Here is a 22,129-nt window from a genome sequence, read left to right on the forward strand (position 1 = left end):
TCCAGAATCACTGCACAAAACCTTGCTTGGAAGCCCAAGTGTATGATTCCAGCGCTCTGGAGTTGTAGGCAGCAGGACCAGAAGTTCCAGGTCCTTCCCAGCTACATAGCAAGTCTGAAGCCAACCTGTGCTGCATGAGACTCTGTATAAAAACCAAATAGGGGCTGGGGTGATGGCTTAGTTCTTAAAGAGCTGATGGTGGCTCTTGCAGAGGACCTTGGGGACAATTCTCAGCACCTACGTGGTGGCTCACGACCAGTTTCAGAAGATTCGAGCTTCCATGGGTTCTATACAAATTGGAAGCACAGTTCTTAAAGGCAAAACACCTCGCTCATAGAGCAAAGCAAAGCAAAGCAAAGCAAAGCAAAGCAAACCAAACCAAACCAAACCAAACCAAACCTGTATATTCAGCCCAGACCTTCAGCCCACCCCTCTTCCTTGCTCTTTTTCTCCTGGCACTGACAACTTCTAACATACCAAATACTGCATTTATTCAGTTTTCTGTTTCTCTACAACTAAGGGGATTGTGTGTTTTCTTTGCTACTAGGTCCCAGGTGCTTAGGGCAAAGCCTGGTACCTGGCCGTCCTAGCTGTTTGCGGATGACTATCAGTGGTTCACAAATGCAGTTTGCAGGCGGGCTGGGCCCCAGCCAAAGGCTCTCTAGCACAGCTATTGCTGGGCATTTGAGTCTACAGAGGCATTTCGTACAATTCTCTCAACAGGAGAGCCAGTGTGCCACCGACTTTGTCTGCTAAACTGGTGTCATCAGGTTACCTACGTGTTATAACGTCAGAAGGGAGTGTAATGGAGCCCTTGGTACTCCTGTAAGCTGAACTGAAGTCTGTTGATTTTGTACGTTATAAAATGAAAGTAATCGGTTGCTTAAAAATCTTTAGTTCCTTCCTCTGCCCCAGGAAGTTTTTCATGGCATCATTAAAGTACATTTTACCATTGAAAATGTTTTGATAAAAGCTTTTCCTTTTCTCCCCAAACATTTATGTTATTAAATGGGCCTATGGGTTCTCTTTTCTTCTCACTTTTCTACATTTTCTTCAATAATCAGAGATTGCTTTTTAAAAAACACAACCCCGCCGGGCGGTGGTGGCGCACGCCTTTAATCCCAGCACTTGGGAGGCAGAGGCAGGCGGATTTCTGAGTTCGAGGCCAGCCTGGTCTACAGAGTGAGTTCCAGGACAGCCAGGGCTACACAGAGAAACCCTGTCTCGAAAAACCAAACCAAAACAAAAAAAACCCACACACACCCCCAAAAACCAACAAAACAAACAAACAAAAACACTCACCTTTCTACCAGTCTACAAAATGGTTCCTTGAGAGGCGGGGGAACCATTGGAAAGCTCCTTCTATTCTTTTCTCTTACCCTTCAGGGGAAGCCAATTGCTTAGGCAAGGGGGTGATCCCAGTGACACGTGAGGGAGATTTGGGATTAGGCAAGATTATCAGACAGCTTTCTCATGTAAGGATCCAACACTATTTTCAAGAAACTCAGTGGATCTGACTTTGTGATTTACTCAGGCTGACTCTGAGGAATACACAGTGCTCTCTTTGATAGCCAAGGAACCGTGTGGAGCCAGCTCACTTTCTTTTAACCGCAAAAGAAATGGCACAGCCCACTGCCACTTAGGAGGTGTTCGGGGACCAGAAGGTCCGGTGAGATTATGGAAAGCCTCAGGCTGTGTGGGACCGTTTCGTACACACTGAAAAAGACTGCAGATATTTGGAGCTGGTGTTTCTGATTAGCTGGGCCCTGAAGTTTTCTTGTAAATATTTGACGTTACAGTGAGTTCTCGAAACATCACCACCTTTCTCACTCCCTCTAGATCGGCAGTTCTGAAGCAGTGGGTCGTGGCCCCTCTGGATCAATCGACCCTTTCACAGGGATGGGTCACCATCAGAAAACACAGGTACTACAACTCTTAACTGTAGCAAAATTACAGTTACAAAGTAGCAACGAAGATAATTTTTTATGGTTTGGGGTCATTACAACATGAGAAAATGTTCAAAAGGATCATGTCATTAGAAAAGTTGAGAGCCACTACCCTGCATCAATAGAAACCCTTTGGCCTTCCTTGTGTCATACTTACACAGAAGCTCAAACGGATGGGAAGGGAAAAGCATGGTGTGTTAAAACTTGATTTGGTCAGTCCTCTTGGCACGTCTTCCTCTGAGAGTCATGATACAACAAAACCCTTTACTCTATGCTAGCAAGCTTATTCTGTTTGATTTCTTTTTCTAAACTTAACAAATTAGACACATGAACTCTGGTGGAAAACCCACATCACTTTCATGAAGGCCGGGGGCATTATGTTCCTGAAAGTTCTATATTGCTTTTTGAAATTCATAATTTTATATATTTCAAAATAATGAAGGCCATCAGTGCAAAAGGCCATGGTCTTTGATGATTGTAGTGTAGCTAGGAATACCTATGCAATTGTATTGAGATCTGCAGAGAAATCAACTCCACATTTCTTCGAAGGGTAGTTTGTTCTGCCTACAAGTAGAGAAATTCGCAGTAGACTTATTTTGGGAAGTTTTTACATTCCTAGTTTTAGATGGATGCAGTTAGTGTTCAACATCTCTTAACTGGCAGGGTCAGGCTAAATAAAAACCCGGCTTTGGAATGAGCATTGGGTCCAGGTAGCCCTTGTCAAGGAGTCAAAGCAGCTAGCTTTCTTTACATTATCAACACGACAACAATCCATATACAAAATCTGTTTAATGATTATTCACGTAAGTAGGTTTATAGAGACAGAAAATAATCCCACACTTTTTCTTTAGCCAAGCAAAACACAATTTTAGCGGCGAAGCCTTGACAACAAGCGCTGAGAGAGCACTGAGTAAGACAACATCGCCCTCTAGAGGATCCAGGTGGAACTACAGAGCAGTAACCAAACAATTGGAGGGCGACAGAAACGGGGCTACAGTACATTGCCCTCCTGGAAAGGACTCTGAACTCTGTTTCAAGCTTCCAGTTCATGGCTTGCACTATTGTTATTGAGAGACTTAAGAGCTGAAATTGTAACCCTGACATCTTTAAGAACTTTAAAATTAGTTTATTAGAACTGAATGTGGTGGCGGTGCAGCCTGTAATCCCAGCTCCTTGCCCGACTGCGACGGGAGAAACAATCTGGAGCTCCAGGCCAGCCTGGGATACACAGCGAGCTCCATCTCAAACAAAACAAACACCTCAGACCAGAAACAACAAAAATAGCCTTCACCGGCAAACGAAAGTCGGGATTCTGAAATGAGAAACAAGGCACCCCCAAATGGATCGTGTGAGCCCCTTTTCTTGAACTAGGTAGGGACTTAAATCAATCCACAAGGATTTTATTCATGAGAAAGTGTAAATGACTGATAGGTTAATTTTTATCACAGGCATTTCCATATTAATGGGTTGATGGTCTTAATTAAGAGGGGCAACAACCAAAATTTCTAGTTTTGGAAAGCAAGATAACTATTTCCTTTATATCATTTTTTTAACATTATGCTGATTTTGCAGGGTGGCAAACCCCACCATTGTAAATCAAGAGGCATGCACACTTGTTTTTACAATTCTTAGTTGTTAACTTTTAAACTAACCTAGTCTTTACCATCCTGATAGGCTCATTGTGATGACACTGTTCAAGGAATCTGAAGAGTTAAAAATCACCCATGTTGTGTATGCATTTGTAAAGGCATTTACATCATTCCAATTAGATACTGGTGTTTTCAGGGAAGATCACAGTCCCCTACCTAATGTCCCCCCAAATATCTATTATACATACACTGTTCCTTGGCCTGGGGTGTAGGTCAATGAGGAAACTCTTGGTTAACATGTCTCAAGTCTTGGGTTCAAGTCCCAACTCCATAGAAATCACTTTCTTTTTTCTTTCTTAGCAGTTCCCAAATCAGTAGTTAGCAATATTTGTATAATTAAACTAAAAATTGAATGCCAGTATCTCACATTTTACACTTATGGTATCACGGATCCACGAGGAACCGAGTTCAGCTTGACACTGGGCTGCAGGAGCATTGAAAGACACAGATCTCTGTCCATGCGGCTGAGAGTGGTGGTGCCCACCTTTAGCTCTGTCACTTGGGAGGCAGAGACAGGTTGATCTCTAGAGTTCAAGGTCAGCCTGGTCTACATAAGGATTTTCAGGCCAGCCTGGATTATACCGTGAGATCTGATCTAAAAAAGAAAAAAGAAAGAAAGGAAGGAAGGAAGGAAGGAAGAAAGAAAGAAAGAAAGAGAGAGGGAGAGAGAGAGAAAAGAAAGAGAATAAACTCTTTGTTCACAGACACCACCACAAGAACACCTTCCTCTTCCCTTCCCTCTCTCACGTTTCCCACCAACTTTTAAAAGAATCTTTGAATCCATAACAACAGAATTTCTAACACTTTCTGGTTCCCATTTTAAATAGACCCTCTACTTGTAGCATTTACACATACACACCCCAACCAGTCTTTGTTCAGTTCAGACCAGTTCAGTTTCGATAACATTCCTTGGCATGAACTTGGGCTTGACAACCGGAACCTCGGATCACTTGGCTAGCATAGACGTTCCTCTTCCTGACTGTAAATGAACAGGAAACCCATCTAATAAAACAGTGCAGGAGACGCATGCTTTCTTGAAGGCAGTATGGATACCTCTGTTGACCCCTCCCCCAAATACAGATTACTAGTTGATTAACAGGCCACTCTAGCTTTCTGGGGGTTCCTTTTGTTCTTTGTCCCAATAACTCAAAACAGAACATTCCATGTGTGTATATATTAAAGAGTTTAGACATTCCCATGTGTAAGGCACAACATTCACAAATCACTCACAAAAAAAAAAAAAAGGATAGAAAACAAAGGTTTTAAAACTAGCAAGTGACCTAATAGTTGAGGAGGTTCATTAATCTGGGGTTGAAAACTTTAACTTCCTTTTTTTAGCACACGGGGACCTTATACTGATCAGAAAAGCAGCCTGTGAGTAGAAGGCATCTCAGCCCTTCCTCCACCACAGCCTCCTTCACTGGATTCACACAGAAGACGGTCCTCGGGGAGAGCTGTGTGGCCAAAACATATCAGCAGCAAGCACCACTCTCTCACATCAGCCGCCGGCAGCAATATCAGAAACAGTGAGTTTGGCCATCAGGTGCCTCGTTCTTACTCAATGGACCTTCAGGAGCCAACAACAGTGAGCACACATGTACCCGTCCTAGGACCCACTTTAAGGTTTCTTCTCAAATCTGAGGTGAAACTGCCTGTTTGAGGAGCCTGAACTGGGGTAGCCAGGTTGGTCCGTCATGGGACAGCATCTAACAGAAACTTGAACCTTGGATCTTAGGATCCGCTTGAAATAATTAGCTTTTTCGAAGAACTTTAGGGCCATGCTTTTAAAAGAGTCTGTTCAAACCTCCAGACAATCAATCTTCTGACCTGCAAGACAACCTTAAATGGCTTGCAGTTAATACTGCAATCCACAGATATAAACTAGAAGGGACCCATGGGCAGCAAACAGGCAAGGATACCCATGTTTGCTGGCTGGGTCTCCCGGCTTGGCACTGTTAAATCTGTCGATGTTTCTGTATTACATGAGAATCAGCTTCCTGGATGTTCAAAAGGCTCCAAGCAGTTCCTGGAAGTGTAATAGCTTCGGGATTCTTTATGTTACCATGCAGACTAGGGATGAGAACAGTAGTACTTCGGGCAAACCGGCCAGCTAATTGGTTATCCTGAGAGAAGAACCAGAGGTGCAGTGGTTGAGACCAGAAATCAGATAAATTGAATAGTCCATTCTGTCTAAGAGTTTCAAGGAATCATCTTGGAGATTCTGATTTTTTTCCACCCTAGACAAGCTGAAATCCTGATAAGAAGACAGAGTCCATGGGTCAATTTACACAGATACCAAGACCAGCAGCGGAGGATGGCTGTTCTATTAGGGTGAAGAACAGCCAATATTCTTGGCAGTCCAGTTTGATTATCTGTCTAGTTTCAGGACTCGGCTTTGGAAGCCACAACCCGGAATTCTGTTCACTGTTCGTGCGTGAGGACGGTTCTCCTGAGTTTGGGATCTCATAAATCTTAGCCAAGATCTCTTCCCAAACAAGGCTATAATAACCCAGACAGAAAAATGAATGCTCCGTTTTATAACTCTCAAATGGCCTGCATTTGAAATTCTGTAGTCATACTATGCCTTTGAAAATACATAACCTTTTTTTTTTTTTTTGAGATAGGATATCATGTATCAAAGGCTAGCCTTGAACTCTATGCATCGGAGGGTGATCTAGAATTCCTGATCTTCCTGCCTCTGCCTCCTTGGATGCTACTATCCTGGCTTTTGTGGCACTGGAGATCAAACCCTGGCCTTCCTATATGCTATGTAAGCACTCTCTGCCAATTGAGTTTCATCCTCAGCCCGTAATACATATTAATTTTTTTTAAAAAAAATCAAGCCTTAAAAATAAAAAGTCAACTTCTATTATTGGGTCAAGTTTTCTCCAAGTCACAGTAGCCCCACCGCCACACCTTTCCTCATTTGCCAACCTCAGGAGTCTTTCTTAATCAGTCTGTCCTTGACCTTGTGCCTCAGGAGGGAGGCGGTGGCCCCACTGCAGGCGGCTAAAAAGAAAAAGGAGAGACAGGCTGTGTAGACAGACAGGGGACCGTGGCGCTGGAGGAAGATCTCATGGCGTCCCTGGTAGTCCAGAAGAATGGCCTCCAGCTGGGAGAGCGTGCAGATGGAAAGGAAGGCGTGGAAGATTTGATGTCCATGGCCCACAATGTCACAGGAACCGGGGAAGTACTTCTCCGGTACAGGGCATGAGAAGAAGTACGCGCTGACAAGGAAGAAGAGGATCTGGAAGGTGTGGTACCAGGCCGCCTGCTCCTGGCAACCGGCCAGGTGGCAGAGAGCCACGCGGTGTGCCACGGGGCTGATGTCTAGGACGAAGGCCAGCCCTGCTGGTACCACTTGACAGATCTTCCGCATAACTGGATAAGGCCGTCGGTAGCGATACTTGGCGTAGCAACAGCCAGCGCACGATAGCCAGCCACAGAAAGCCGCTGCCGGCAGGAAGAACAGCCAGAAGCGCTCATACCAGGCTTGGTCGGAGCTATAGAAAAAGTGAGCCAATGCGCTGCCATACTGGTAGACGCTGACCCCGACGTAGTCTACAAAGTAAAAAGTGTAGTGGGACAGCTCTGACTTGGACTGCAGCAGGTGGGCCAAGAGGCTGCAGGTGAGGTAAGTGATTGACGACAGGATAAAGAGGAGCAGGGGTAGGGTGTGGGGGGAGGCCCACTGCAGTGCCCCTGCCTCCACAAAGGCCCAGAATCTCAAAAGGACCGCCAGGGCCGCCAGCAAGTGGGTCCAGACGTTGACCACCTCGTTGTGCTTCTGAAAGAGGCTGAAGAAGTAGTAACGCCACTCGTGCCCCGTGGGGCGGTAGCCCGCGTGGATGTATGGCTCCCTAAAGAGCTGGGGCACGTCGGTTTCTGGAACGGTGCACGGCATCTTGGGGAGCCCTTCTTCCAGAATCTTGGGCAGACGGCGCAGCTGCTGCCCACTCACAGACAGGGTGCTCAGGCGCTCCAGGATGGCGGTCGTCATGGTAGCAGTGGCCCCCGGGCTCCTCGGGGCTCAGTAGGACAACCTGAAGGAAAGAGAGGAAAACTGAGAGACAAATGCAGCTAAGTTGGCCAAGTAACTATATCTTTTCATAATGGAGCACGGCTTGCTCAGACAACCCAGGAAGCACGGAATTCCAGATGGGTTCTCGGCACCTCGTTTTCTTTATCTGTACTGTGGAGTTGCAGCATCCTCCGTCACTGTGGCAACATTCGGACTCCTTGGTTACTGTTCTCTACAGTGTGAGGGAGAGGCAGCTCTTGTATAATGGCCGTGGTAGTCCCGCATGCCTCAGTAATAAGAGCTAAGGATACCTAGAAAGTAAAGACCACTACATTCCCTAGTTACCACTTAAATGTAATCAATCAGTTGTCCTTGGAGTGTTAAGTGGATTCAAATAAAAGAATAATTTTCAGTTGGGAATGATAGCATATGCCTATAATCCCAATACTCTGAAGGCTGTCAGTTGGAGGCCTGGCTGAGTTCCACAACTCAAGGTCACCTATGCTATATAGCCGTGTCTTATCCATAGATAGATAAACAAACAAACAGACAAACAAACAAATAGACAGACAGATAAATAGTGAGTTTGAGCCCAGCCTTGTCTACAAAGTGAGGTCCAGGACAGCCAGGACTGTTACACAGAGTAACCCTGTCTCGAAAAGCCAAAAGTAAACAAACAAACAAACAAACATGGCATCTATTTCTTCAGCACCCACCCAATCTGAAACTATTCACTAATCTTCCTGGAAACTTTAAAAATCTAAGGCAAGTAATTGGTGAGGTTAAAGGCAGGTTATTTACCAGTGAGATTTGGAAAGAGCAGTGCATAGTGTGGAGTATCTGAGCAGTGTAAAGTCATCACTGCTGGAAAAACAAACAAACGTGTTGGGTATGTTGGTACCCATCTGCAAAGCCTGGTCATGTTCCAGGCCTGTTACTGCAGTGAGCCCTCTAAGTGGGTCAGTCACAGAAGCTCAGGCACATGGATCCCTCTGCTGGCCGACAGTGGAAACACAGCTTAGCGTTTTCTTTCTGTTTTTAGTTGAATTGCATTCTGCTGGGCGTTTTCTTTCTTTATTCAAAACGAAAACATTTATTTGGCTTTGTGTGTGTGTGTGTGTGTGTGTGTGTGTGTGTCACATACTTGGGTGCCATGGCACATCTGTATAGATCAGAGGACAACTGGAGGAATTATCTCTCTCCCTCTTTCCGTCTCGTAGGCTCCAGGGACCCAGTGCACAATGTCAGATTTGTAGTTAGGGGTCTTTACCAGCTAAACCCTCTCAACACCCCCTTTCAAGGTCATTTTCTTAGTTCTATACTCTCTGTCTGACCAGGTCCTTAATATTCTTACCTTTAACGCCTGTGTCAAACCATTCATTCAACAGAGGAATTAAAACCATAGCCTGAATATATACAGTTATAACTAAAGTCTGATTGCAGAGACTGCTCTATTTTTTTGTTAGCTGGTGCTGAGGGAAGCAAGTAACTTGGGATTTGCCTCTCCCGGATAACTACATCCATAGGTCATGAATTCCCGAACTCTGAAATGCTTGCGTTGTACTTAGGATTTCTAGGCGGTGATTCAGCCAGATGCACACAAGACTTGTATCATAAAATTGATGGGGTTTCATGTGCATTCACTGAGTAAAATGAGTTTTAACACAGGGCACTTTCTGTGTCTTTTATTTTCTGACCTTTTTTTTTTTTCTGGAGAAACTTAAATTCTTGCTTTATCTACATGGCCCCCTTCTTCCAAAGGTCCTCAACCAAAGAGGATGCAACAAGTGCTGCCCAGAAAGTGTAGTATCTTGGCTTCCCGGTTTTTAATGCAGAAAGAAAAATATCCTGACCAACACAGATGTGGATGCTCGGGGTCAACCACTGGACTGAGCACAGGGCCCCAATGGAGGAGTTAGGGGAAGGACTGAAGGAGCTGAAGGGGCCTTATCTGGCACCAATGGAGGGGAGGCCCTTGGCCCTGTGAAGGCTCGATGCCCCAGGGTAGAGGAATGCTAGGGTGGTGAGGTGGGAGTGGGTGGGTGGAGGAGCACCCTCACAGAAGCAGGATAAGGGGGGGAATGGGATTGGGGGTTTGCAGAAAGGAAACCAGGAAAGGGGATAACATTTGAAATAAAAATAAAGAAAATATCTAATTAAAAAGGAAGAAAAATACCTAGTAAGGTTTTTTTTTTTTAAGGTCAGGAATAAAAGAATAGAAATGTAAAAGTTGAGGACAACCTGGAGCTAAGCCCTGGTTTTGTTGTTACTTGAATGGCCAGCAAGAACTTTACAGGTCTCAGTCTCTTCCTCTATAAAATGAGGGTAAGAATTTTACCTGTTGTGTACGGAGTTGCCTGGTCTGAGAGGGTAATCAGTAAGAGTTAAGTAGTTCTGGGTTGGGGTCTGTGTTAGGGAATAGGGGTACAATGACCAAAAAGGGAGGCTACTTACCTTTGTAGAGATTAGTGTCTGTGATGTTCCATAGATAGATATGTAGTGGGACTACGACAGAGAGGTGCAGTCCTCGCTCCAGCTGAGGCGCACAATGACACACGGGGTCTCTGCAAACAAGCAGGGAGGGAGAGCTGGCAGATAAACTACTTCAAGTGCTTCAGTCAGGAATTGAGGGACTCCTGAAGGAAAAACAAACAGATGAAACAAAATGTAAGACCTCAGGCAGAGAACGGATAATTTACCGCATTATTTTATTTTATGAGTATGTGTGTTTTATGTGTGGTTTATTCGATGCTTTGCCTGCATGTGCATATATATGCACCACACATGAGCCTGGGTCCAGGGGAGCTCAGAAGAGAGTGTGGCTCCTCTGGAACTGGACTTACAAATGGGTGGGACTTGGGAACCGAACCTGGGTCCTCTACAAGACTGGCAAGTGCTGTAACCAATGAACTATCTCTTCAACACCTACGCTTTCATTGTTGTTGTTATAAGACAGGGTTGTGTTCTGTAGCTCAGGCTAGCTCTTGGACACATGAAACTCCTATTTCAGCATCCCAATTCCCATCCCACCATGTCCTGTAACTTGAAGAATTTTTTAGTCACAAATCTAGAAACCGCAATCAGAGTGAACTCCTCTGTATGACACTGGCAGAAAGACATGAGCTCCAGTCCTGAACACTGCTGTCACAGGTCATATGCCTCTAGCCTGCAATCTCTCATCTATGAAATAGTTAGTGAGGAGCTGCCTTGCACACTGAAGTAAAATCTACAGGACAGAAAGCCTGGAAAGTAATTAACAAGATGCTTGGTTCTAAATCCAATAGCTCACTTGCTTTTATTAGTGCCGTAACTCATTTGAGATGCAAGCATGGTGGTTTGTGTGTACCGTGTTCTTCTATCGTGGCATTCATCACCACTTAGCCAGTGTCCATCAAACAGAAACACACACACACACACACACACACACACACCCCACAAACCGTAGTATCTTGCCAGGATACTGAACTAAGGTTCAGCATACAAACTAGAGGTACCAAGAGAAAAACAGGGATTACAGAATATACCAGAAAGAGAAAAAGACAACATAGAAGAAAGTAGTTGTTAGGATATCTTCATTCATCTAAAAATAGAAGAGAGAGAGAGAGAGAGAGAGAGAGAGAGAGAGAGAGAGAGAGAGAGAGAGAGAGAGAAAGAAACTAGCTACTTGGTGTGTCCACCACTGGACCAACAGAGAGATCACAGTGCCTGGGTTTCTGCTGCTGAGCTTGAAGGGACATCTACAGGAATGAGCCTGGGAGACCAGATGACCTTTCAATATATCCCGCTGCCATTAGCAACATCTTTTCTGGAGATGCTGGGTTTTATGGAACTCTGTTGTTCATACACGGGTTCCTTTTATCTCTCTTGTAAAGCAGGTAAGAAAATGAAATGAAGGAGTAGAGAGATGGGTATTATTTAAGAGCTTGCTGCTTTTTCAGAGGACCTGAGTTTGGCTCCCCGTCCCCACCTCAGGCCTCTCATAACTACCTGCGACACCAGTTCCAGGGGATCTAGTGACCTCCTTTGACCTCCGTAGCTCCCTGTGCACACGCAGCACACAGACATACACACATATGCATAAGTAAAAATAAATAATTTTTAAAAAAGAAATGAAATTACTTCCATTCCAGTCTTTTGGTTGGGAGACACTGAAGATATGAAGCTGTACAGAAAGACGCCGAGCAAGCAGGCTCCATTCAGATACATCAATAGGACATTTTCATAGTGTTGGGAAACTCATACCAATCACATCCAGTTCTGTACCTAGAGGTAAATGGCACAGTACTTCACAAATTCACCCTTCCCATCTTCCTGTCCTCTCAGATAGGATATCTATTCAGTGAGTCCCCATGACCCAATGACAACAGAATTTCTAAAGACTAAAGCTTTAGGGTTTGGTTAATGGATGAAATGGAGCATAATTCAGTTCTGAGAACTAATGGTTGTCAGTCTGCTCTGAGAGAGAAGATGGTGATGCTGCCCACTTCCTGGCCTTCAAACAGCTATGGATTCAGAGCCTGTTGTTACAGCTCCTCCAGTCTTCCTACTGCTCACGCGCTTTTTGACTGTATGCTGGATTTCTACTAAAATTGGGTATTTTTACTTTGCTCTCACAGAAAACCAACTAGGAAGAGGTTTATGGAACTAAGAAGCAGAAATGGGGAAGACTGGGCTGGAGAGATGGCTCAGCGGCTAAGAGCGTTGACTGCTCTTCCAGAGGTCCTGAGTTCAATTTGCAGCAACTGCATGGTACTTCATAACTATCTGTAATGGGAACTGATGCCCTCTTCTGGTGTGTCTGAAGACAGCTACAATGTACTCAGATACATAAACTAAAGAAATAATTCTTTAAAAGAATGAAAAGAAAAGAAAGGGGTGAGATCAAAGGAATATTAAATTTAACTACAAAGGAACACACACTCACACACACACACACACACACGCCCATATATCCACGAATACATGCACACACACACACACACACACACACACACACACACAGCAGAATCACCATTTCCTTTGCAAATTAGATGTTTAAATTGCAGCCACCTCAGTTGTTGTATCTCCTTCATAAATCTCTGTGTTGTGTACCTGAAAGTGAAACCTGGTTATCCAGCAATAATGCTGCCATTATATAAGCCAGAACATAATTTCTTAAATGCCCCAGCAATTTGGGGGTCTTAAAGATATAGTTTTCTTTCTAAGGACCAGATAGGCTTACATTTGGGGGGCCCCCAGGGGTATGAAATTCTAAACCCATCAGAAAGACAGGGTACTATTTCACTGTTCTTTCCTTAGTAACTACCTCTTTGTCTGATAGGAGATTCTCCCTTTGAGAGTAACCAACAAAACCACAGTCATAACGAACACTCAATGCTGTTTTGTTTTAAAAAAAAAAAAAAAACCAAACCAAAACAAAAAAACCAACCACTAACTCCTTATCATTGCCTACAAGGAAGTTGATTGCAAGTGTGACATTGCTGCCTTCGTGGTAGATCTGTCGACTTTACTTTGGGACAGTCTCCTGCCTGAGTCTGTACATGCACATTAACCACTCAGAGTGTCTGCCCAACCTGTCTCATCTTCTTTCAAGGTTGAAGCACAGAGGCAATATACTGTCCTAAACCTGCAGTTACCTTCAATTCCAGGACAGCCAAAAGGGCTTCATGGGACTGACCACTCTCTTACCCCCAAAGGAATTATCCAGGATATAACAGACCATCGTATCATGTGGAAAACTAGATTGATCCCTTCAAGAATTAAGGACTTCTTCAGAGCACCTCAAAGAGGCAGAACTGAATCTATGATCAACCAGACCACACCTAAATGGGGACTGCTAATTTACGATTACGTCTTGCTCTTCTGCCTCGGTTCTTGTTCTAGTCAACCTAGATCTCACGTCAGTGACTTGAAGACTAACTTGGGAGTCCCTAGACTCATTGTTTGTTCCTCTTCCCAATGTGTTACGTAACCCCCCCCCCCATTTTCACCACTTACTTGGCATATTGGGATAGGTCAGTAAACCCAACTCATCATAGATACTGGAGCTTGCTTGCACTTTAGTGCTTATACTCCAGTTATGTAGTCATGGCAATGAGTTATAATTCTTATTAACACTAAATTCCTAAGACACTGTCTTATGGAGCCTCGATATCCTACCCAGTGGTCTTTATTTTCATCGAGCCAGAGTGGACATTGCTTGTCGAAGGAGGGCTTCTAAGGGCCAGCTGTAAAGTTTGTGACCATTTTGAATTTTGACATCTCAGTGTACAGGTACAGTACAGTACTTTTATATTCCTAGTGGCCGTTCTGAGCAAAGACCTACCCCTCACTCCTGGCTTCTTCCTTATGTACTCCTTCCTAAGATGTGGTTAGCAGCCAACCAAGATAGACATCCCTTGTACAGATTCACTCAGCTGCCCTCTTCCTGATAGACAGCTGCAAGTTCAATCCTCAAGACCCCTCTTGGAACAGATAAGCTAAAGTCAGTCATTTTGACCAATGAGAACTTTCCTATAACAGCAAGTAGCCTACTCCAGACTCCAGGCCACAAAGGAAGATTAAAACAAGACCTCTTCCCTCAAGACTTATTCCAAAGAGATAATTCTGCAGTCCATATCATTAGTTAGCCCAAAATCAAATGTAGAGTGAGGCCCAAACAAATCTCTATGGACCAGACTAGTGTAGGCCAGTCATGAGGAAACAGATTGGCGTTAGGTTTAGAAGGTTACAAAGGGACAAAGTAAGAACAGAGGGATGATGTGGCTTCTTGGTGGGTCTATAGCAGAGGGACTATTTGGGAGTAATACGAGAGGGAATGGGGTAAGTGTAGTGACATCAGTGAAAGATGAGGTTCAGTATTATAGAAGGTTGTGCCAGGAGAGATGGCACAGGCAAATAGACCCAGGCAGTACCTGGATAGCAGAAGAATCAAGAGTTCGAGGACATACTTGGCCACATTGTGAGATGTTGTCTCAAGACAAACAAGACAGCCATGGAAGTAAATGCAGGAAGGAAGCAGTTCTGTCCCCTTTCAGCAAGTTCCAACGCTTATCTCCCCTGAGTATGAAAGATTCCCACTGTCACTCCCAGTTCTCTTCTCTCACCATCCTCATCAACCACAGCAGATCCAGAAGCCACCATGAACATCTTTATCCCTCCTCTCACTCCGGTTCTTCTCCCAGGCCCTTACCTTTAGCTACTATCTATACCAGAAAATCCCCCAGATATACCTTTGGCTAGAGCATCCCTGAGACTGGGGTTTTAATAACCAACTGCTCTAAAAGTGTCCAACTGGATGTGGCATAGGCCATTCAAAGTCACCATCTTTAAACATCTTCAGTCCAGACTTGCTCCTTCCCCTGTATCCCAGGACATCCAGATCTCCTGGCTTCAGCACATCACCTCTACAACCCATGGGCTTTTTCCATTTCTGCTTCCTCTCTTTAACTCACAACTCTAACAGTAACTTCCATTATAACAACATCAGCCCCAGGAGTATTCTTTCTTCTGTTAGTAAACATCCCCTGCCTCACACCCTCAATCTTCAGTATGGTCTCCGCCCACTTGCTGGTGATAGTTAAAATGGACCTCTGTCGTCTTGTTCTTCTGCGAATGCTCCCTTGTTTACAGTGTCAACTCTACGCCTTGTTTTTCAGACTTCGTCTTTCTCAGCAGACCTTAGCTTACCCTTTACCCCTGAAACTACACCCCCAAGCAATATCAGTGGTCTGGAGTCTGGATCACAACAATGAATCATCTTCTACAGTGTCCAGCAGTCTCCATCTCCCATGATTGCAACCTTACTGTGTTCTAACCATTCAACTCCAGCTCACTCTCCCAGAAAAAAGGCCCTTCCTCATTAAGGAAGTTAATGGCTTTGCCTAGTTCTGGAAGTATCCAGCTTTGCTTTCTCTACTCGCTTCTCTCCTGAAGATGACCACTGATGGACCCCACCCACATCCTCATGAGTCACCAGATAGCTCAAGACAGGGACTGGTTTTTGCAGAAGTTTCCATAGTTAAAATAGTATCTAGCATATGGAAGACGCTTAATGACTATTTACTGAATAGCTCTTAAAGGGGTGGGAAGAACTACTGAGTTGTTAGTCAGGAAGACTGGTTGTCACGGTTTGTCAGGCTCAATTAAGACACTGAGCTCCTCAGTGTGATTGCCAAAAGATGCAGGTAAGAGGAGATGACTTACGCCATAGCTGTGTCTTAGGAAAATAAGAAACAATCGTCAAGTGGGCAGAAATGGGTAGTACTTTGGAAAAAAAATAAAATATGCATATTAATGTCTGGTGACATTTGGAACAAAGAAGCCACCACTTAGCATGACAGGCACTTAAGGACTGCCTTTGCTGAGAAGCCTCCACAATGTAGCTCTGCACTTGACTCACAAGGTAACTAAATGCAGGCTACCAACCCAGTGCATCTGCCTCTAGTTTATACCCATCTCCTTTAGGCATTTGAAAGCAACTCGTCGTATAGAAGTGGCTAGCTTATCTCCTCAAAATACCAGGATTTCTTTATATAGAACCAGCCAGTGGTCAACCAGACCACTTTACCTAGGCTGTTTAGTTATGTATAGTTCTTGTTTCCTGGCTGATTCTTAGAGTCAAGCTACCATGGACCTTTGGAGGATAGGTCACCGAACACCTTTATCTGTGCTCCCAGGGTGGCCACATTGGTTAAATGTTTGTCTGCTTTTTACCACCGAGGATCTCTTTAACAGGCACACCAAAATGGGTGGTCGAACCTCATCAGTTGGAATTCCTGGAGCTGAGTTTTTTGTCCCCAACGTATTCACACCCATAACCCCTCACCATCACGGTTGTCTCTCTGTGTCTGTGGGTTCTGTATACAGAGTCCAGTGATCACAGATTAAGAATATCACTGAGCTGTGGTGGTATATCCACATCCCAGCACTTAAGAGGTAGAGTTAGGCAGATCTCTGTGAGTTCAAGACCAGCCTGGTCTACAGGGTGAGTTCTAGGACTGCCAGAGGTACACAGAGAAACTCTGTCCAAAGAAACAAAAAAAACAAACAAAAAACATCTTAATCATATGCCAAATATAGTATGCATATCCATGAATTAATATCAAAAATAAAAGTTATAAAATGTTATAACATGTCTGTGTCTTGTAAGGCTCCATTCTGAAAGTTTTACACTAAGAAACTCTTGAATTACTTAGAATAAAAATGTAAAATGAAGGCAAAAAAGAAAAATAAAAGTAGAGTATATATTTTTAAAAGGGTATCACAGGCTGGGTGTGGTGACTCACATCTTTATCTCAGGACTCTTGGAGGCTGAAGCAGGAAGATCTTTGTGAACTTGAAGCCAGCCTGATCCAGATAGTGAGTTTCTGGCCAACCAGGGCTACATAATGAGACCCCATCTCAAGCCAACAAGTAAAAAATAAATCACAGCACTAAACAAAGTACTTTTTAAAAGAATAATGTATCATTGTTGTTGCTAGCATTATTATATTTTATATGTATGGGTGTTTTGCATACATATATGTCTGTGCACCATGTGTGTGCCTAGTAGCCTTGGAGACCACAAGAGTGTTGGATCTCCTGAAATGAAGGTTATAAATAGTTGTAAGCTGCCATGTATGTGCTGGGAAATGAACCCGGGTCCTTTGAAACTGGAGTCAGTGCTGTTAGCCGTTGAGCCATCTTTCTAGTCCCTAAACTAAAGGCTTGGTTTTGTTTATTTAGTTTAGACTGATGAAAACCACATAGAATACATTTCCTTTTTAGTAAGGACAAAATGACAAGTTTCTGGTGGCTGTTGAAATCCCTTGAAAACAGGTAAAATACATGTCCCCGATAACATAGAAGCAAATCCAACCAGCTCCCTTCCGTTATAAACCCATGCCTTGCTTGTGTGGTCCTGAGAATGTGCAATGATTTCTCCCAGCTTGCAAACATCAGCTCTCACAGATGGAGATCACAGTCCCAGATGTTTCCGTTGTGATTCCAGTGCCTGAGGGGCCAGAAGAGGGCATCAGATTCTCCCAGAATTTACAGAGGGGTTTACAGAGAGTTATAAGCCACTCTGTGGGTATCAGTAATTAACCCCAAGGTCCTCTGCAAACGCAACAAAGTGCTCTTAACAACTGAGCAATCTCTTCAGACCTGTTGTGACCACGTTTACAAAACTGTCGTTGCACTGAGACATTCCAACCTAAAGATGCCAGTAGAAAGCACGCCGACACAAAAACACATGTATAAAAATTCCATAACGAAACCTACTATTGCATATAAATAATGCATGCTAACAAAAACTAAAGCAAAGAACAATTACTGAATTCCGCTACTCAGATTCCATGGAATCCAAAAAAGCCTCTCCCAGATCAACAAAGCAGAAAATTAAATAGACTCCATATTTGGGAAACTGAGGTGCTTGGTATGAAAGGCATTTTAACCAGTAACCACCAAGACACACTCAAAAGCAATGGTGTTCCTTGACCCATCCCATAAATTCCACACAGTCCTACCACAAACTTGGACTTGCTGGTTGCATGGGATGAAGCGGGTGAGCAGAGAAGTTCCACAGCTGTCAGTTTGGCTCCAGTGCTAACCATGAGACTTGCTGCATCCCTCCATGTCTCAGCATCCCGGTCCTTATAAGCTCAGCTACAGTAGGATTTTTAGAATTCACCTGGGCTATATTCGGCTCATACTGAAATCATCAACAAACAGATTCTGTGACATTACCCCATGCCATTATGCGCAGGACGCACAGATGGCAGGAAGGTGGCCCTGCTGGTCGTTGGGCAAAGAGCAGAAGAGCAAACACTCTTGGTAGAGGTCAAAAGAAATGCCTCCAGAATCCCCAGGTCAGCCTTGCACACTGCTGCATAACCACAGGGTCTGAGAAGTGACAGCAGCTGATATAACAGCATGGGCTCAATTAGAACTGGAGCCTTGCCCCTGGGAAGCCTCGAAAACTGAGATAGTGCATGGCACAGACTCAGATGCTTCCAGAACCTTTAGTCATCCATCAAGCAAAAGACTGCTGGGCTCTCCCAGATCTTTGTAATTTCTGCCAAGAATCATACCATTGTTTATAATGTCATATTTTAAGGCTTAGTGTTACCAACCAAATACTATTATTAGCTGAGATAATTTTTACTTGGACTCACCAACAATCAGTGCACGTTTCCCTTACATTTGAGAAAACCCAACAAATAGTATCCTGACATCCAAAAATGGAAGACTAGACTGAATAAATTATAAGTCTATGCAATATTTATTACATCTCATTCTGGAGATACAGGAGAATTGTATGCCCCCATTTCCTGTGTAGCGTCCCTGAACTTTGAACAGTGACTGCAAGCACATCATGCAAGCTCACAAAAGATGTGTTAAGTAAATGAAAGGAAGAAATAAACTAAAAGTGTGTTCTACTTTTGCGAACACAGAAATGTGACAGACAAAACATACCTGTGAATAGAATTAACGCAGCTCTGATGTCCCTAAGTGCTGGGATTTCAGGAAATCTACTATAATCATTATGGGATGTCTCAAAGTTTACCTGTATAATTGGAAAACTAGGACTATTTCCACCTGACAAATGAAAATGTTTGACATAAGTATCTAAAGATTGGCAGGCCGTGATTAATTGGTGAAATGAATATTAGCAATTAAACTACCACCTTTCAAAAGGCACCTTAGCATCTTAATGGAATACGCAGTTTGTCTGTGGGTTTTGAACTTGTCTGGTTAGCATGCTAATGAGGCTTTTTGGAATAATCTGACCAAACTGATATGATATAAGCCAGTGGTAGGAAGAAGTGATCTACTTATTACAAGACACTGAAGAGTCTTTCTTAGCTTTGTGTGGATTTTGACTGAAGGAATGGGCATTAAGGTCTTGTTGTATTTGTTTGAAGGTGCTGTTTTAAAGTTGATTTTTATTTTATTTTGCAGATAAACTTGAGCTCTGTAACTTTCACCTGGCATGTTTGGATTGGTGCAACTAGCATCGGCTCAACTGCCTGGTGGGATTGATCCTTGTCTTTTCAAATGCTTTTCATATTAAAGAAAAATAAAGAAAAAAAATTTCATATCCTCCCCCCCCCCCCCACACACACACCCCAAGCTACACCTGTCTGATGTTGACAGGGACGCTTGCCATCTTTCTAGGCCTTTTGAGCCTTCCTATGGGACTCTGTGTATAATGAGAGAGGAAGAAGAAAGGAAAGGCCCTCCAGCGAGAACTCCTGTCTGTGCTCTGTGCTTTCTTGCTTTGCCACCTACATCTCAGCTAATGCCACTTGAGCAGGTGCTCTCCTCCAAAGGCATCACTGTACTCACAGAATGCATCTACCCCACATGACAAGCAGCATCTGTGTCACAGGGAGGGAGAAGTCAGGGGAGCTGGGGACATTTCAGGAGAGCACACTGAACACTCTGAGGCCAATCAGCTAGGAGGCCAGCTGGGCAGAGGCTCATTTGTTCTTTCTAGACTGCTTGTTTGGGTCAGGGTAAGCCCTGCTGTCTGAGACACCGGCTAATTAAAGGCTAGGGACAAGGAGTCTCCATAGACTTCCCTCTTGAGCATGGATAGCTATTGGCTTCACTGTGGTTTGCCTACAGTTATGTACCACCCCTCTGCTTGTTCTAGCTTTACCAGCAGGCAGGCAGCTTCCATGGAGCCGCAAACCTGCCTGGACCTGGGCCATCCCAGGTGAACTGCCTGAGCTGCTCATCTCCACTGACAGGTCTATCTGGGGAATGCCCTTGCTTTCTTAGAGCGGAGTTGGAACACCACACAGATGCATGTCTTCCTTAGCAGCCCCGTGCTTTCCGGCAACCTTTTGTAGAGAACACGCTTCAGAAGGTCCCCAGAGCTGGCCTTTTTATTTGCTGTAAGTTCAAGCAAAATCACTTGATTCTCAGTTTCTCTTTAGATAATGTGGAGGCTTTAGTTCAATTCTGAGGCACCAGGAAGCCGTCTTCAGGTCATTTCGATCTCTCTTTCTCTCTCTTTCTCGTTTAGCATGCTCACCTAATGGTTTCACATGCTATGGCCAGATGCGCGTGTAATTTCACTACTGTGTTTTAGAGAGCTTTGTCCCTCCAGCCCAAGCTCTTCGAGACATGGTCTTATTCTTCCTTTCTCTTAGTTGTAAACTAGCAGAGTAAAGGGACCCCAGGATTCATCAATAGATAACAACTTCTCAAAGACAAAATGAAATACGAAATCCTTTGCCTGCTTCTAAAGATGCAGTCAATGCATAGGTGGCATATACCTATAATCCTAGCATTTAAGAAGTTGAGGCAGGAAGACTGCCATAAATTCAAAGCCAGCCTGGCTTATTCAGTGAATTTAAGACTAGCCTGGGCTATATGGCAAAATTCCAGCAGAGATAATTAAACAGAATGGTGGCTGGCAAGCTGGTTTAGTGGCACTTGCTGCTAAGCCTAATGACCTAAGTTCAGTTCCTGGGTCCCACATGCTGAAAGGACAGAACCAACCCTCAAACTCGTCCCTTTACTTTCGCAGTGGATCCGTGACACACTCCTGCTCACACCCATGCAAAAGCAGTGAAATTGTAGGCAATGAGATCATAGAGTGTTTTAATGTCCACTTGTACTGGACATTGGAGTCTGTGTCTGGTTCATCTACATGATAGCTATAACCATATTTAAATTGATGGCTGACTTGCAGACCACCAGCCTGCCGTCAGTCTTTCATCTTCTGTCACTGGTAATTTTGTGTCCCGAGAGGGCCTAATAAAGATTCGTGGAATGGAGATCTAGGCAAGGCAGGGAAAAGCCAATAACACTGGAAACAAGAGAAGAGTCAGGGGCCTAATTTCTTATTCTTGGTGCATAGAGAAAGCCAGAACAGCCTGTCCCAGTCGCCTGCACAAAGCCACTCACTCGACACTGCCAGTGTTACCTGTACCCTCACTGTGCCTGGCAAAATCTGCTTCCTGCTTAAACTCAGGCTCAGAAAGAATCTCTCTGTGACATTGAGAACAGCCTCAAACAGAACCAACCAAGTCCTGTTAAACCCCCTACTTTAGGCATTTCAGGTTGCCATAGCGTAATATCACAAACCAATGGAGGTTTTAATCAGCAAACATTTATTTCTCCCAGCTGTGGAGGTTTGAAGGCCAAGAACAAGGTGCTAACCTGCTTACTGCCTGCTCAGTGTTCACTTCTGACTTACAGACATTTCTCTTCTAGCTGGGTCCTGGCAAGGCACAAGAGCCATGGAACTTCCTTTTATTAGGTTATCAATGTCCTTTGTTAGGTTATCAACGCCATTCAACCCTCGTATTGGAATGGGGATTTGAACATATGAATTTGGGGGAACACTTTAAGTCTATAACACCATAATGTTATTCCCTAACTTGCTTGTTTTCCTTCACTTGGAATGACAAGCTTCACCAAAAATGTATAAGAAAGTTATCCAAACATTTTTAATTTTAATTAATTAACTTGAGCTTGCTATGCAAGGTTGCTATCACACACACACACACAAAAAA

At 44.0% G+C, this 22,129-nt stretch overlaps 1 protein-coding gene across 2 annotated transcripts in view; it reads right to left on the bottom strand.

Moving 5' to 3' along the window:
• Window positions 1-2,716: 2,716 nt before the first annotated feature.
• Paqr8 (progestin and adipoQ receptor family member 8) overlaps window positions 2,717-22,129 on the bottom strand; it is a 40,626-nt gene continuing 21,213 nt past the window's right edge. For both annotated transcript variants that reach the window (XM_034521664.2, XM_076915218.1), the window contains exons 2-3: window positions 10,071-10,252; window positions 2,717-7,638 (exon numbers count right to left, since the gene is read on the bottom strand). In XM_034521664.2, the coding sequence (XP_034377555.1) occupies window positions 6,531-7,595 (1,065 nt within the window). In that variant the 5' untranslated portion in view covers window positions 7,596-7,638; window positions 10,071-10,252 and the 3' untranslated portion in view covers window positions 2,717-6,530. The remainder of the gene's footprint in view (window positions 7,639-10,070; window positions 10,253-22,129) is intronic.

The sequence above is a fragment of the Arvicanthis niloticus genome, chromosome 17 (assembly GCF_011762505.2).
Source record: "Arvicanthis niloticus isolate mArvNil1 chromosome 17, mArvNil1.pat.X, whole genome shotgun sequence".
NCBI lineage: Eukaryota > Metazoa > Chordata > Mammalia > Rodentia > Muridae > Arvicanthis > Arvicanthis niloticus.